Source organism: Calliphora vicina, chromosome 5 (assembly GCF_958450345.1).
Source record: "Calliphora vicina chromosome 5, idCalVici1.1, whole genome shotgun sequence".
NCBI classification, from domain to species: domain Eukaryota; kingdom Metazoa; phylum Arthropoda; class Insecta; order Diptera; family Calliphoridae; genus Calliphora; species Calliphora vicina.
Window position 1 is genome coordinate 34,643,702 of NC_088784.1, and position 16,751 is coordinate 34,660,452.

The 16,751-nt window shown below is 29.6% G+C and overlaps 1 protein-coding gene across 1 annotated transcript; it reads right to left on the reverse strand.

Annotated features, from left to right (window-relative positions):
- Positions 1-3,169: 3,169 nt before the first annotated feature.
- On the reverse strand, positions 3,170-4,111 carry wbl (endoplasmic reticulum protein 29-like protein wbl). Its single transcript, XM_065511382.1, has one exon. The coding sequence runs from the start codon at positions 3,943-3,945 to the stop codon at positions 3,175-3,177; it is 771 nt and encodes a 256-aa protein (XP_065367454.1). The 5' UTR covers positions 3,946-4,111; the 3' UTR covers positions 3,170-3,174.
- Between the last annotated feature and the right edge of the window lie 12,640 nt (positions 4,112-16,751).

A 16,751-nucleotide genomic window follows, 5' to 3' on the forward strand; every position in this document is an offset into this window, starting at 1 on the left:
AAAAAGTAATTCAGATTTATTCTATATTCTAAAATGAATGTGCAACAAAAAATAATACCTGGAAAGTTTTATTTTTCTGGTAGTTGTTTTCGACTATAACAAGAATCTATGCCGAATTAACGCATTCGTGATCGAATGAACGAAAAATAATTTCGATTTCAAAATTATATTAAAATGTAATAAATTGTTTGCTCGATATCGAATGCCATAATCTCAAATAAGAAAATGACGATCAATTCTACTCGATTTCGAATGCGGTAATTCGGCCCTGGCTTTTGAAATTTGCCAAACACCTGCAAAATATTGAGTTATTCGTAAAAACCCTGGTTTTCGTACATTTATGCACTTATAAGCCAGTAACTAAGTAAAATATCAATTAATTTTAAGTGTCACGTGGACTTAGAAAGAAGAAACTTTGGCTTTTCGAATGCTGTATATGTTATTTAAGAATTATTTTAAACATTTTATTTTTTTTTGCTTAATTAAGTATTAAAAAAAAATTCCCGTTAATGAACAGATTTCTTTAATATTTCACGGGAATGAAACAAGTTCGGGAAATTAGAATCGATTTGAACTTTGAGAATTTTTTGAAGAAAACTGTTGTTCAGTTTTGATAAAATAAATTCGGATATATTATTAGTGAATTTCTGTCTGATATCGTCAGATGTTAACCCTTTCGCTATCGGTGACAAACAAATTTATTTTTAATATTTGGGAAAAATTTAACGAATTATTTTGTATTTATTATCAGTTTTTAGATGGACCTTCAAATAAATATACCTTGAGTCGTGAATATTTAATTCTACTCAAAATTAACCTGTTTAAAATAAGCCCAATTTGAGGATCAGAAAGTATTTAAATTTGATAAAAATTTAACCTCCTATTAAATTGAGAAACTTGTTTGTATTATGTTTGATATCAATTAAACAATTATTCAAATGTTTGGCTTTGTATTTCTTGGCAAATTATCTCGAAATACGAAATGAAGATGATATTATTATTAAATGATTGTCGCACAGTGGTATAGAAAAAAATACAGAGAAATGAAAATGTATGTAACTTCTAAACGGTAAATCCGATTTGAATGAAATTTCACATGCATATAGAGGAATTGTTGTCAAGTTTAAGTTTTGCACTTGGACCTCATCGGCCCACCAGGGGCGTGACTAAGGGTCCTCAAATTAAGACACCTCGGTTATGTTATATTTTTTAAACGATCCTATTTCTTCGTTTGTGTTCCGATTTAAAAAAAATACACATATATAATCTCCTCATTGAGCACTACTATCAATTATCTCTTATAGCTTAGGAGTTATTCGCATTTGAAAATTAAATTTTCAACATTTTTACCCACCCTACTCCAGTTGTTTGCTAACAGCGGATCCAAATATTTTCCGATTTTCTCCAATTTTCCTTTATTGGAATAACAACACATGTATGTGTCAAATAGAAAAAGAATTGTTTAAAAATAATGACTAAGTCCAAAGTTATATGCATTTGAATTTAAAAACTTTTAAAAAGGCGATTTTCGCTAATTTTTTGGGAAAAAATTACTTTTTTTCATTTTAAGTTATCTCAAAAAATGTCCAAAAAAGGATGTATAAGGAATTTATATATTTTGAAAAGCTAACTTTTCATCAAATATTTTAAAGGAAAAAAAATTATTGATACCGAGGGGACCAGGCCCATTCCAAAAACGTCAATTTTTTATATAAAATTAAACTTTAGGGCAAAAATTCTCAAATCGCATGTTCTATATCAAAATATTGTAACCGATTTTAGATGGCCCAATATGTTTTTAATTATTTTGTAAAGGGTTCCGATAACCCCGCCCCCAGTATGCATATTATAGACAAAAAACTAAAAATTCTTTTGGGATTTTTCATAACTTTTTTGGAAATTGCGGGATTGCTATAAATAAATTTCAAAATTTGTTTTTAGTTTTCCATTTTAAATAGAAAATTCTGCATAGCTGTAAAATTTCACTAAAAACTATTCATAAATAAAAATTTAATTTCAATTTGAAAAATTTTTATCCATGCAGAAATTCAATAAAAAACATTTTTTGTCATATTTTTCAAAAAAGTATTCAATGAATTTTTTAATTGTCAAAAGTTATATACATTTTTGAAAATTAGACAAAGTCCTCTATCCATTTATATATAATATGTCTGCCTTATGTTTTTTAAGTGGCTAATTAATTAGAGAAAACTTAACAACTCGCAAAGAAGAATACGATGACTGTGCAACAATGAAGTACTAAAGGCGGCAGTTGATGGTTTTTTTAAAATGCTTTTCCACATTCTTAATATCTTGTACTTCTACTAAGTGCCACCGAAATTTAAAATAGTAATTTTGAAAATCATGCAACATCTGTTTCGAATTAAATCATTGCATTAGCCGAAGACAGTGATCACTTGACTTCAGAAATTCAATTTCTGGATAGAAAATTGCGTATTACATATTAGATCACCCCATTGTACATTTGCTCAAAACTGAGCTTCGAATTAGTTAAATCAATTTGATATTTATTTATTTACTAAAATCTTAATTCAGAATAAAAAAATGCCAGCAATTCATTCCATAAATCCATTCCCAGAAAAATGTTTCAGCTTCATTCAAAAAAGGTTTTTATTTGAATTAGAATTCACTCATTGCTGAATCAATTAATAATTTAATTAATTCATAACAGAATTCATTCAATCTTTGAATGATTAAATTTTTGTTAATTCAAATCAAACTCAAATTGAAAACATTTGTTCTCCATTCAATGAGTTTTTGTTTTGATTTAAATCAATTACAAAATGAATTGAAAAAATTGCCTGAAGCTAATGGTTTTGAATTGAAGAAATATTGAATCAATTATTAAAATTTATCAAACTATTTTGTAATAGATTTGAATTACCGAAAACTTATATAATTGAATAAGGAATTAATTCAATAAATAGCAAATTCTCAAAGGAATGAATTCAATATGTTTGAAGTACTAATGAATTAAGACAACGAATTAATTCGTGCTAAATGCTTTAATGAAATGGTTAGAAGAATATATTTTATTTGATTTTGAAAATTAATTCTTTCAAACCTAACATTTTGTGCGAAACTACTTTTTCCCTTAACCCACAACATTTTAATAATTTAACAAAGTTATTTTCTAATGATTTTCGTTTTTTTTTACAATTCTTCTTTTGTTAATTTATTCACACGAAATGATTCTAAGATATTTAACTTAATTTTTAATTCAGCTTTTTTAGCATCCGATACTTTACCCGCCTTTAAACGTAGCAAACGTTTTGTTTCTTCCTCCACAAACTTGTAACCATTTTTCATGATTTTTTCCATAAAGGTGTAATAGATTTTAGCACTAGACTTCTCGTTGTCTCTTGATAAACTCTCTCCCGATTGCTTACTTAAAGCCAAACGTTCCAGTTGCTGTGAGTCTTCCAGGTTGGCAAAGTTCTTAGCCAAATCATTGAAATCCTTTAAGCAGCCCTCACGGCCGATATACAAATCGGTATTGGAACTGATGAAAGCCTTTAGATTATCCAACGTAACATCCATGTGTGAAGGCAGCGGTATGGGCTTCTGCTCACCATTGCGAAACAGAAATATGGCGGGATAGTTTTTGTCATCGACATTGAAACGTTCGCCCAGCTTTTTGTTCTCATTGTCGCCATAATCTTTAATGCCCACAGTGGCAATTAACAGGTCATCGGTCACAGAGTGGGCCACTTTGGAAAAGGCTGAAAATGCTTCATGTTTTTCACCATAAGGAAAAGCAATATCAAACTTAACCAAAGCATAGGGAAAACGTTTAAGGGTTTTATCAAAGTTAATATCATCCAAATCCAAACAACCCGCACAGTTATTGGCCACAGTAACACAGCTTAAGAGTCCCAAATTAATGAATACAAGACAAATAAGTTTTTGTAGTAGTTTTGTCATGATTTTAGCACTTTTACTATAAATTTTTGTGTTTTCTTTTACACCAAACACCACAGTCAAGTACTCTACTACCAACCGGCAATATGAAAACTAAAGTATGGCTAAAAGAACTAAAATTCTAAAACACAAAAAATATGTATTTCAAGAGTTTGAAGTTGTAGTTTTAATGGCCAACATGCAAACACTTACAGTCAGCATTTATTTTAACATTTAACACATATGCAAACACTCACAGATACAAACACTCACAGATATACACTCTCACTCAGTGAAAATTAATGACAAGCGCTATTTATAAAGAGCCCTACAGGGTCGGTATTAAACATTTCTTCTAATGTTTGTAACAAACAAACAAATACCGTTACCGATATTCTATAAATAATTTAAATTATAAAAATACAAGTTTTTGATTTCAATCTGACAAATTTTAAGCTTTATTCGAATACATTTTTAGTAAAAGTAAAGAAAAATAAAATATGTATATCCAAGCAAATATTCTTTTTTTTGTAAATATTTGAAAAAAAATTAAAAAAAAAAATCATAAGAAAACAATTTTTTATTTGACTATTTTTACAAGGTACATTTTTTGAAGTAAAAAATCAAGGCGGTCTTCTGTCAAATTTTGTTTATGTTTAAATTTGTTATTAAAAATAAAGCAAGCTAGAAGTCGAATTAATTGATTGATACATTTGAACATAGAACTCATCATACTGCGATCACTTTTTGACATTTATTGGATGTACAACTCAAAAATGCGATTTTTGTTTTTAATAACTTGTATGTCATTTTGAAGGGTACGTATCTGTCATTTATTCTCACTAAGTTATTGAATATTATAGAGTAAAGAACAACTTTTTTTTACTTCGAAAATGTCGAATTTTATGCCAACAAAGCGTCATATGAGGGAAGTTTTGCTTTACTTCTTTCATTTGAAAAAAAGTGCCGGTAAAGCTCACCGATTGTTCAGCAAAGCTTATGGTGAATGTGTTCCATCGGTTTCAAAGTGCGAGAGATGGTTTGTTCGGTTCAAAAGTGGTGGTTTTGAAGACCTAGAATTGGAGGCATTACTCCATGAAGATTGTTGTCAAACTCAACAAGATCTAGCAAAATCATTGGGAGCTACCAAGCAGCAATTTCAAAACATCTGCGATCAGGAGAATTCATCCAAAATCAGGGAAATTGGGTACCATTATAATTGAAGCCGAGATACTTTAATATTTGAACGCTATAAAATAAAATAATGTTTGCACCGAATCATTATTTGCGATGAAAAATGGAATTACAATATCTTGAAGCCCTGCCAACCAGCCGAATTGACACTAAAGCAAATATCCCTGGCGCTAAGATAATATTCTGTATTTGGTGGGAGCAAAAGGGTGCTATCTATTAAAAGCTGCTGAAATCTGGCCAGACCATCATATGGAACTTGTACCGAACACAAGCGATTCGTTTGCAGTGAGCATTTGACCAAAAATACCCAGCATATGCGGCCAGACATGAAGTCGTAATATTCTATCATTAAAACACTCGGCCACATGTTAAAAACTATTTATAATGAAGTGGTTGGGAAGTTGCGCCTCACCGCTTTATAGTCCAGACCTTGCCCTGTCCGACTACTGTTTGTTTCGATCGATACGCTTCACTTTGTAACAGAGTATCCGAAATTGACTTGATTTGTACTTGTCTTCAAAAGATGAGCAGTTCTATTGGCTCGGATCCATATGTTGACAGAAAGATGGAAAATTTCATAGCTAACAATAGCCAATACATTGAATAAATTTATATTGTACAAATATTTCCAAATAAAAGCTAAAACAATTAAGAGAGCTATATTCGGCTGTGCCGAATCCCTTCACCAAATTATACTTAAAAATATTTTTTTTTTAAATATTTTTAGGTAAAAAAAATTTAAATTTTTTAAAATTTTTTTTTTAAAAGTTTTTTTAAAAATTTTTTTTTAAATTTTTTTTTAATTTTTTAAAAAAATTTTTTTTGGAAAAATAATTTATGACAAAAATTATCCATATTGTCTATATTACTGACTTAGTAATCCAGATATAGATAAAAAATAGGCCAAAAATCGAGATTTTCCGGTTTTTTCCTTATATCTTAGCCATTTGTGGGCCGATTTTAAATAGCAACCGAGCATTCCCGACATATTGATGTATGAATCATGTATGTTAGTTATTTAGGGGCTGCGGAAAGTTGATTTCAATATACAGACGGACATGGCTATATAGACTTCGCTATCGCAAATGAAAAATGTAGAAATTACAAACGGAATGACAAACTTATATATACCCCTGCCGCTCATGCGAAGGGTATAAATATTGTAAAAATCCCACATTTTTAAGCTATACTCCCATTATTATCAGTATACTCTGGCAAATCATCGTGAATTGATTGTCGCTTGAACAACGTTGTCAAATTATCCAAATTAACATTGAAAATCAGCCATCGATTCGCGCAACTTATAGACGACTTCCTCATTTCTCAGAATGCGCTTCGTCAAGAACTGTCCGTTGTTTTCCAATTAATTTCCAAATTTAGAAATTTCAATTCCACAGCTCTTGGTTTCAGCAGAATTATTTTGGGATATCCAGGAAAAAGGAGTAGTTTTTAAAGAAAAAATAATATAAAAGTCTAATAAAACTCATTAAAATTCAACAAATATATGAATATTTTAAGTAAGAAGCATTTCGTCCTTAACTCTGTTTTCAACAAAATTTCTTAAATAAATGTTATTTGTTGGTGTTAAATAAATGAAAATTATTCCAAAATATATTAAGTCTATGTTTTTATGGGATAAACCAAACCAAAAAATTATTTTGGTACATAACCTCATTCGAACAACAATGCGGCCCCAGAACTTTTGTTTAAATAATTCGTTATGATATTCTAAGCTATTTTAAGAGAGTAGTGTGTCTATTAGGGTATTCAATCGATTAACCGTTAATCGGTTAACCGAATAATTCTGGACGGTTAACTGTTCGAATAATTTAAAATTGCTGATTTTCAAATAACAAATAAACCGATTAATTTGTGTCGATTAACCGATTAACCTAAACTCCTTTTTTTGCACTTTAAAATTTTTTTTTGGAATTTATTTTTCCATTTCAATTCAAATACAAATTTCAAATTAAAATAACAACTGACATATTTAATTTACATGTATTTGAAACTTTGTTTGCATTTACATGTACACAACTTAATGAAACTATCAAAAGTATTCAATATCTAAAACAATCCAAAAAGGACACCAATGGTATAACGAAATTTAGGTTGAATTGTTATGTTTTGTTTGTTTTTTTATGTTTTTGTACACAAAATTCGTGGTTGTATTTTCAATTTAAAATTAAAATAGACATTTTTCGGTTAATCGAATAATTTTAAATTAACCGATTATTAACCGTATAAATCTAAACCCCGATTACTTATTTGCTCGGTTAACCGATTAAACCAGAAACCCGATTAATTGAATACCCTAGTGTCTATACATCTAAAGTTTAAATAGTTGAAATAAAAACAAATGTCATGGATTTTATTTGAAGGTGTATGGTATTAAAAGGTCGGTTTTTATTCACCATACCCTCTTAATTGTTTTTCTCTTTTGCTGTATTTCTGTAACAAACAACAACTTCATCGCAACCAGTTTTAAATGTCAGTTTCTTGTTCCAATCAGTGGACTTTCAATGGGTTTTGTTAATTCTAGTGTTAAAAGAGTCATACATATTTTATTTCATGTTTGAGTTTTGAGCCATGTTTTTTATTTTCGTTCAAGTCGCTCTTCTCTTTCTCTTTAATGACGTTTTATTTGTTTTGAATTGAATGTGTATGGACCACGTCAGTAGTGAAATGGATGGTTGTGTGTATTTGGCTTAAAGAACGTTCTCAAACGTGCTCTCTATTACAAAAATTGTGTAGTTTCTAGATTAATCGTTTATTTTTTTTTGTTCAAAGTTTGTTGTGTTATTTCAGCTGTAGTTTGAAGATTCTTTTGTTGATGGTAAAGCAAACCGATATTATTGTAGTTTGTTTTAATTTTGTAGCAATTTTTCAATATTATAAACGAGGGTTATACAAAATTTGTAGGTAAAACATAAACAGAATGATAACGGAGGCTCCAAACTCAAGTTATTTCAATCACATATACGTAATATTTTCTATGCCGCAAATATATCCGAAAAGTATTTTGATTTACATACATATGTTTAGGTTTCTTAATCGAGAAAAAATTTGGGAATTTCTTTTTTAGTTTTATTTTTGTTCAAAGTCACAGTTAAAACATATTTTTTGATATGTTCTCCATCGAATGATTCGATTATATCCATAATTTTTTTTACATGCTAGCATTAGAAACTCAATTGACACAAAAGAATTACGATTTAAATAACTGAATTGTATCTATTCATTATTGAATTTTGACCGGTTATTTGAAATATTTGACTGGTTTTGGCTTAATTTAGTGTTAAATAATTAACGGAAATTCCCTGCAATGAACAGATTTTTTATTATCAAACATTTTATGAGAAGCCCTGTGTAGAAAAGTACAATGAATTGAACTATTTATTCAACAAGAACGCATCAATATACACAACTTTGTATTTTTTTAGTACATTTGATATTAGAAAATACAGTTTTAGCCATAGTAGAAAAATAGAAGGTAGTTTCATTCTCTCTTTATTTTTTAAATTTCTACGTCTGACATGCTTAAGGATTTTGACGTTTTCGTTAAAATAGTAATGCCATATCAATTTCAAATTTTCCCTTTGGGAATACATAATTTTCATTAATTTGAAAATTATTAAAAAAATAGAAAAAATATTTACCCAACAACAACAACAGTTTATGGATATATGCTTGCGAAGAAGATTTGCCAAAACAGCCACCATTTAGTTAGTGCTCCGACCATTTAGTTAAAAGTAATATTTCAGTTAAAACAAAGCGTGTGAGATTGGATATGAATGCTGTCCCAATGAACACAAGGTAACTTCAAAATACTATTTATTATGTAAACATATTTTGGGATATATATCACCGATTATTACCGATCATAATCCATTAACTATGCACACTGTAGTAGAATCGAAATTATTTGAAAATAAATCTCGTATTTCTAAACGGCGTACCCAAGGAATATTCGAGTTTAAGATTTGAAAATGAACCCCACAAATACTTCAATGGCGGCGCTATGGGACCCAAAGTAGGGCACCTTCGACATGTAAATTTGTTAAACGCGTGCCATTTTTTGTTTTCCATCCGATTTCAAAGACTTTATATTTTCTGAGAGTGCCCGGCTAGATCTTGAAAATACATTCTTCCGTATGCTACTTGTCTCTTATAATTAAACCTCCATTTAAAAGATATAAAATATTTACATAGTAATAAAAAAAATGAAGAAAATGCATACATATAAAAATAGTCAACGTGTTTTAATAAGTAATCGAACGTTAGGAATTGAATCAATAACTCCCAACACAACATAATACATTTTTATTTAAATAATAAATTAAATTACACATTTTTTGTAAAATAATTCTCGAAAATCATAATCATTTTTTGGAATGTGGCAACGCTTTTTATAATGCTCACAAAAAAAGGAAACATCAAAAAACCTTATTTAAAAAAAAAAAATTTGATTGAAACTACCTTCTATATTTTTATCATGGTTTTAGCCCTGAAGCCCGTATATTAAAAAACTAATTCTTTTTATTGTTAAAAAATAGGGTTTTTCATGAAAAATTAAAGTGAAACTATCTCGAAAAATGCAGGTACGATTGTAAAATGTTTCCCATATTTGTGATCAGAGTTTAAAAATTATATTAAAAAGATTTGTAGTAGTATTTTTTGTAGTAGTATTTTTTTCTCCAAAACAAATTTTCAAGAAATTAAGAATTTTTAAAAATTTAGTTGTAACAGTTATTAGGAGATTTTGGAATCTAATTTGTGAAATACGTATCTGGATGATTTTTAATTATCTATTAGTTTGCTTAGACATCACATTGATAATTGGAAACCGAAAGCGGTTCCTAAAAGTATTTCAGATGAAGAGCACAATTCGTTATGGATCATTAGTTCCAAAACATCCCAGTCCATCACATATGCGGTAAAAGTGATTCAAAGGATGTTATTAACTAGACAGAAGTGATTTCAATTATGCTTTTCAATAATGTTTATAAAAGTGAATATATTTAAGTATGTACATTGAATATAAAATATGCGATTAATTTGGAAATACCGCATTTTCATTACCATCATTTTCAAAATCCTGTTTTTATTATTAATTTATTTAAGTTTGTCATTCCGTTTGAAATTTCTACAATATAATTTTCCGACTCTATAAAGTATATACATATATAAATAGCGGAGTCGATTAAGCCATGTCCGTCTGTCTGTTAAAATCAATTTTCTGAAGACGCCAAATATCTTTGGGATCCAAATCTTCAATAATTCTGTCAGAAATGCTTTCGAGAAGTTTCCTAATTAAAATCAGCAAAATTGGTACACAAACGACTGAGATATGAGGAAAAAACCAAGAACAACCTCGATTTTTGACCTATATCTGGATTACGGTCACACATGACAAATATTTACTCAAAAAAGTGTAACCACTTTTTTAGCACAAATTTGTTTGACGTTGTATACTCTTACAATTGTTTTGAAGATCAAACATCATCAAACAAAATAAAACTAAATATTTGTTTTGAATTATTCTAAGTAAAAGAAGTCTTTGACAATAAATAAAAAAATTTAAATATATTTTAATTAGCTGTTACGTCTTTTTTTGTCAAATATTTTCCATGTGTGACCTTACCTTAAGTCATTAATATAGACAATATGGATATCTAATGATAGATATTTCAAAGATCTTTGTAACGACGTATATAAGACCATAGTCAGTAGGACCTACAATGGGTCAACATTTTTTTTCACCAAACAAAATTTAAAAATTTAAAAAAAAAAATTTAAATTTAAAATAACAACTTTGGAAAAAAAATTAAATTTTGTTTACCAAAAAATATTTAAAATTTGTATTTTGAAATATAATTTGGTGAAGGGTATATAAGATTCGACACAGCCCACACACTTACTTCGAAATCCAGCTTTTTGTTAAAATCCATCTATCTGGTCATGTTATTTTTGACTCACCCATTTATGTCTGATTTCCAATTTGCATTAATATATGTACATGATAACTGATACGTGAGGGTCTGGAGTAGAGTTTCTCATGGGAAATCCCGGGAATTCCGCAAAATTTACAATTGTGTGAGAATTCCCGGGAATTATTTCCTTAGTTTTATTTGATGTTTTTTGAACATGACTTTCTCTAAAATATGCTTACAGCTCCAAAACGAATGCAGAAAATTCATACAACAAAAAATATTTAACTCAAATTGACCAATAACAAATTCATTATTCAAATTATTCCAAAAACTCCTGAATATTCAGGACTGTCGTACAATTCTATTCCGATGGAAAGCGAAATTTTTTATTTAATATTTTGCTTTTTACAAAGTAAAACGAAAATTTTTGGAATAAAACCACCTTCCTTAATATTATTGGAATTTCTTCATGTTTTAATTAACATCTTTACTTAATTTTTTATGCAATAAACAAAACATTGCCAATTCAAAATTAAATATTTATTTGTTGCGTATTAACTGAATTAATTGGAATCTAACGAAGGTAGAACAATATCTAAAGGAAACTGAAGCCATTCCGATACAAATGACAAATGGTGAAAGGTTTGTATATAACCAAAATTATAAATCGAGTCAGTTTATCACTTTATATTAAATTTTTATTGGATTTTTTTATTTGTATCCAATTACACTTTAAAACCAAAAACATTTTTTAGCTTTTTAACGAGGTCTACATTCTTAAAATTAAATATTTGTACTAGGTGGGAATTCCCGGGATCCCGGGAAATTTCAAAATTAATCCCGATTTCGCGGGAAACGAAAAAGTGCGTGAAAAGAAAAACTCTAGTCTGGAGGCTTCGGAAAAACAATTTATACCAAAACATGGACAGATGACATCGCTAAATTATCTCTTCTACCTGTAAATATTCTTCTGGATAATTATAAAAACTTAACAATAAAATGTTTTCTTAGTTTGAGGTGACGGCAAATTTAGATATAAATTATTATAATACTTTTGCCATGCCATAATGTCGGGGATATATGAGAGAAATCATAAATGTTGCAGAATTGTTCGAATACTATTAAAACAGTGATATTTACTTAATTTTAGCTTTAAAGCATTGCAAATTACGTATAATATTTCTTAAAATGTTTTTATGAATAGACATCATATTAATTTACTTAATCAAATGCTCTATTTAAATATTTTTTTTATATTTTCAAGAGTAAATCAACATAGCTTTTTCTCGCAAACGCGAACAGTTTAAAAGCATGCTTGCGAATCAACGTATACAAATACACGTGTCATAAGAAATATATTTTGAAAAATACATATTTTTAATCAAATTCTAAAAAATATATATTACACAGGGCAACGAAATCGAAAAAATTTTAGAGGCTTTTGAAACCACTACACAATTTTGATGAATTGTGGTTCCAGTAGTACAAATATGGTGCAAATTTTTAATTTTATGGAGAGGTTTTTTTCAAAAAATTGTTAAGTAAAATTGGGAATTTTTTAAAATTTTCTTCACATAATTAATGAATCGCAAAAACTGTTAGTCTGATATTATTAATTTGGAATTGGAATTTATATAACCTTTAATCCGTTTATATATTGTGTTTTAATCGGCTCAGTAGTTTCGGAGTTATAATAACAAATTGAAGCAAAAAATATATTTTTTACGTGAAAATAGCAAATTTTTTTGTTTTAAAAAACTCATGAAAAATTTAAAAGGGCAGAAATTGTTCAGGTTTATTGCTTTGTCGAGGTTCCCTATAACTATGCACATCAGCTAACCATTATGTCGATAAATATAATAATTTAAAATATTCAAATATTTTAAAAAAGTACCAAACTGTTTACCCGAATTTGTCCCAATCTACATCATTACACTCGAGTTCCAAATAACACCCTATTAGTTAATTTGTGTATGACTGCAGGAATGTTTAATAAATTATTCGAATAAAATGTGTTTTCCCGTTTTTACCCCTTTTTGGTACCTTTGAAATAATACAAATTTTATTTAAATTAATTTCAGTATCGTAATGGTAGGTCGTGATATGTTTAAGTCAATTTATAGAAAAAAAATATTTATGAAAAAAGTGACAAAAATAAATATAATTTGTACCCCTAAATTGTTTGAATTTCAAAAAGGTATCAAATTAATACAAATTTGCTATTTTTTAATATGATTTGAAATTTATTTCTGTTTATTGGTTTAAAATATACATGGGTTAGTAAAAAAGTACCAAAATACAATTTCAAAAAAGTTCCAAACACCTGTCTGCTAATTTTTTAAGTAGTTAACGATTTTGTTTATATCTATGTATAAGGTTACCGAATTTCCTTTTTTACCCCCTAAACTTTCGAATTTTACATAGAGAGAGGGGAACCTATAGTCTAAATTTCATGTCTCTATATTTTGGCGTTTGGGCTGGGCGAAGGTGAACCAGTCAGTCACTCAGTAATGTTACTCTTTTATATATGCACTCGTATATATATACATTTCTACATACAGTGTTGGTGGACACATTTGTAATTAAACCATTTTGAATATTTACACATGCTATTTTATAACCTTGAACAATAATAATCGAATTTCGCCGTAGAATCTGATAGCAATTTCCACATATGTTCAAATTTTAATGTCTAATACTGACCCAATTTCCCATTTGAAAAAAAATAAAATCAATTTAGAAAATTGGCCAATTTTCATTAAGTACCTGTTTTTGTGTCCATTTTTTGTTCACCCTCCATTTTTACAAGGATGACAGGATATAAAAGTCATTTACCCACAAAAATAAACAAACAGAAATACATGTGTGTTAAGTACACACACAATCATTATTGTGCCATTACTTACAAAGCCGAATTATATTGACCAAAAATTTGTGGGTTTTTGACAAAATATGAACCAAAAAAAATAAAACTTACAAACAAATTGCGTGCAATACTTGTCCACCAAAAAAGAATAGATACAAAAAACCACACTGGCCAACTAAAAAATTGGTAATTGTTATTTAAGTAACGGAAGGAAGGAGGCGACAAACCGCAAATAGAACACTCACATTATTAATGTTGTTGGTGTTGTTGTTCTTGCCACTATTACTACTTAGTTATTGTTGTAGAGAACCAACACATGTGTGTCATGCATGAATAATTTATTGTCAAATTTTCTATTTGGCCACAAAAAAAAAACAAAAGAACGAAATTTTGGGTTATCAAAAAAAAATCCACCAAAACAACAGACCACATTTAGAATGATGTATCAAATGCCAAATTTTCCAATTTCCCATTAACCAAAGAATTAATACAACTTCATACACGTATACCTAAGGTGAGTGTCAAAATTATAAGGTAACTTACTATTGGGTAATAATCTTGTTGTTCAAACTTTGTTCAGATAAGAATCCTTTGCTGTTATTTGATTAGTCTTAGTTCTATTCGTTTTACATGGTGCAGAGTATTTAAAAGATTGCGAAATGTATGGTAAAAATAACAAGTAAGGGAGCTATATTAGGCTGTGCCGAAACTTATATACCCTTCACCAAATTATACTTCAAAATACAAATTTTAAATTGTTGCTTTTTTAATTTTTTGGAATTTTTTTTTTTTCGAATTATTAAAATTTTTTTTTAAATTTAAAAAAAAAAATTTTGTTTTTAAATTTTTTTTTGGTGAATAAAAAATTCGGGTTAAAAAATATTTTTCCCGATTTTGACCCATTGTAGGTCCAACTTATTATGGTCTTATATACATCGTTGCAAATGTCTTTGAAATATCTATCATTAGAAATCCATATTGTCTATATTAATGACTTAGTAATCCAGATATATGTAGGTCAAAAATCGAGATTGTCCTGGTTTTTACCACATATCTCAGCCATTTGTGGAACGATTTTGCAGACTTCTCGAAAGCATGTCTGATAGAATTATTGAAGATTAGGATCCCGAAGACATCTGGGATCTTCAGAAAATTGATTTCAACAGATAAGACATGGCTTAATCGACTCCGCTATCTATAAGGATCCAGAATATATATAATTTATAGGGTCGGAAAATTATATTGTGGAAATTACAAGCGGAATGACAAACTTATATACACCCTTCTCACGAAGGTGAAGGGTATAAAAATGTTGCGAAATTGGCAAAGTTTAAAGTGGGCTTCAAACCTACTAATATGATTAAGATGGAATTGCGTTTGAATTCTTCAATACTTTGAGAACCATTAAAGCACACTATACGAATCTCGAAACGAATTTGGAACAAAAGGTATTTGACATCTAACTGGCATCAGGTAGGTTAGGTTCTGTTGTTCCATCATTGTGACACCCAAGAAGTAAACAGCTGGTCTCTTATTCGACATTCCTTGTTTTCAAATAAAACCAACCAGATTTTCTGATGAAGGAATGGATGCGTTTCAGATTCACTCTTGATAACTCTTCTAAGTACGAGAGGAAGGGGGTTCCCAGAATACGTCTAGTCCTCTTCTTCGTTTTGACAGCTTTTACAGTAGTCGTTAAATCGTAGGACGATTATTCTAGTATGTATTCGAATTATGCAGTGATCAGTAATAAAAGAAACAATTAGACTTATTTGCTCACGACGGAATTCGTCCTGCCGGTATCGTATTCGGACCAGGTCGACCAGGCGTTATAACATGTTGATTCATTAGTTGACATGTTCTGTTCAGTTTCATAAAGTTTCTGCTGGACAACCATCTTACATTTTGTAAGGGAAATATCAGAAAAGGAATCAATCACCTGCTCAACCATCATCGTTCCCTTTCTGACCAATTTGTCTGCTATAAAATTACCCTGATTTTCAGTGGTACCAGGGACCATATAACGATATCCTAGAATGTCTCGCTATCTCATTTAGGGACACCCGGCAGTCTTTGATTAACCTAGATTTCGTGAAGACACCCGCTATTCCATTAACGGCAGCCTTGTTATCAGTAAATATACAGATAACTCCAGATATTCGATAATACCTTAGCAAGTTGGATGCACGTTTTATGGCAGTAATTTCCGACTAAAGAGCAGTACAGTTAGATTAGCCTAAAGTAGGATTTTATTCCATAGTTCTCGATACAGAATCCTTCACCGATCCTATTACCCCTATTGGAGCCTCCAGTGTGGGGGGTAGAGACCGCTCAACCACATATCTCTATTCGGAATTATTATATGGAATTGTATGCAATAGAATGGTTTTACGATGCAGTAATCGACATTACTGTGAATAGTCCAATATGTTACAGTGTCCTAATAATAGTTTATGTGAATTTTAATGTAAGACATCTAAGAAAAACATGAACAAAGCAAGCAAGAACGATCTAGTTATACTTTGCTCCCGGGAAATAAAGCATAATTAGGCGAGGCCATAATTCTTACTTCATACTAATACCGTAGTTAGCCGACCGAGAGACGAAGAATTTGACTCGTTGGATTGTACTCATTAGCTAGTTAACCGATTGGAGCTGAAGAATTTATCTCCTCGGATTAAATTCACAAGCTATATTTATCCATAATTAGTCGTTAAACGACCTAGAGCCGAAGCTTTTATTTCGTCGGATTGTACTTAATAGCTAGTATTAGTCAATAAGTTGTAGTTAGCCAAAGAGAGCTCGGATTGCATCCATAAGCTATATTTACCAACAAT

Coding starts and splice junctions, on each gene's coding strand:
- wbl (XM_065511382.1), bottom strand. CDS start 3,945: ATGACAAAACTACTACAAAAACTTATTTGTCTTGTATTCATTAATTTG.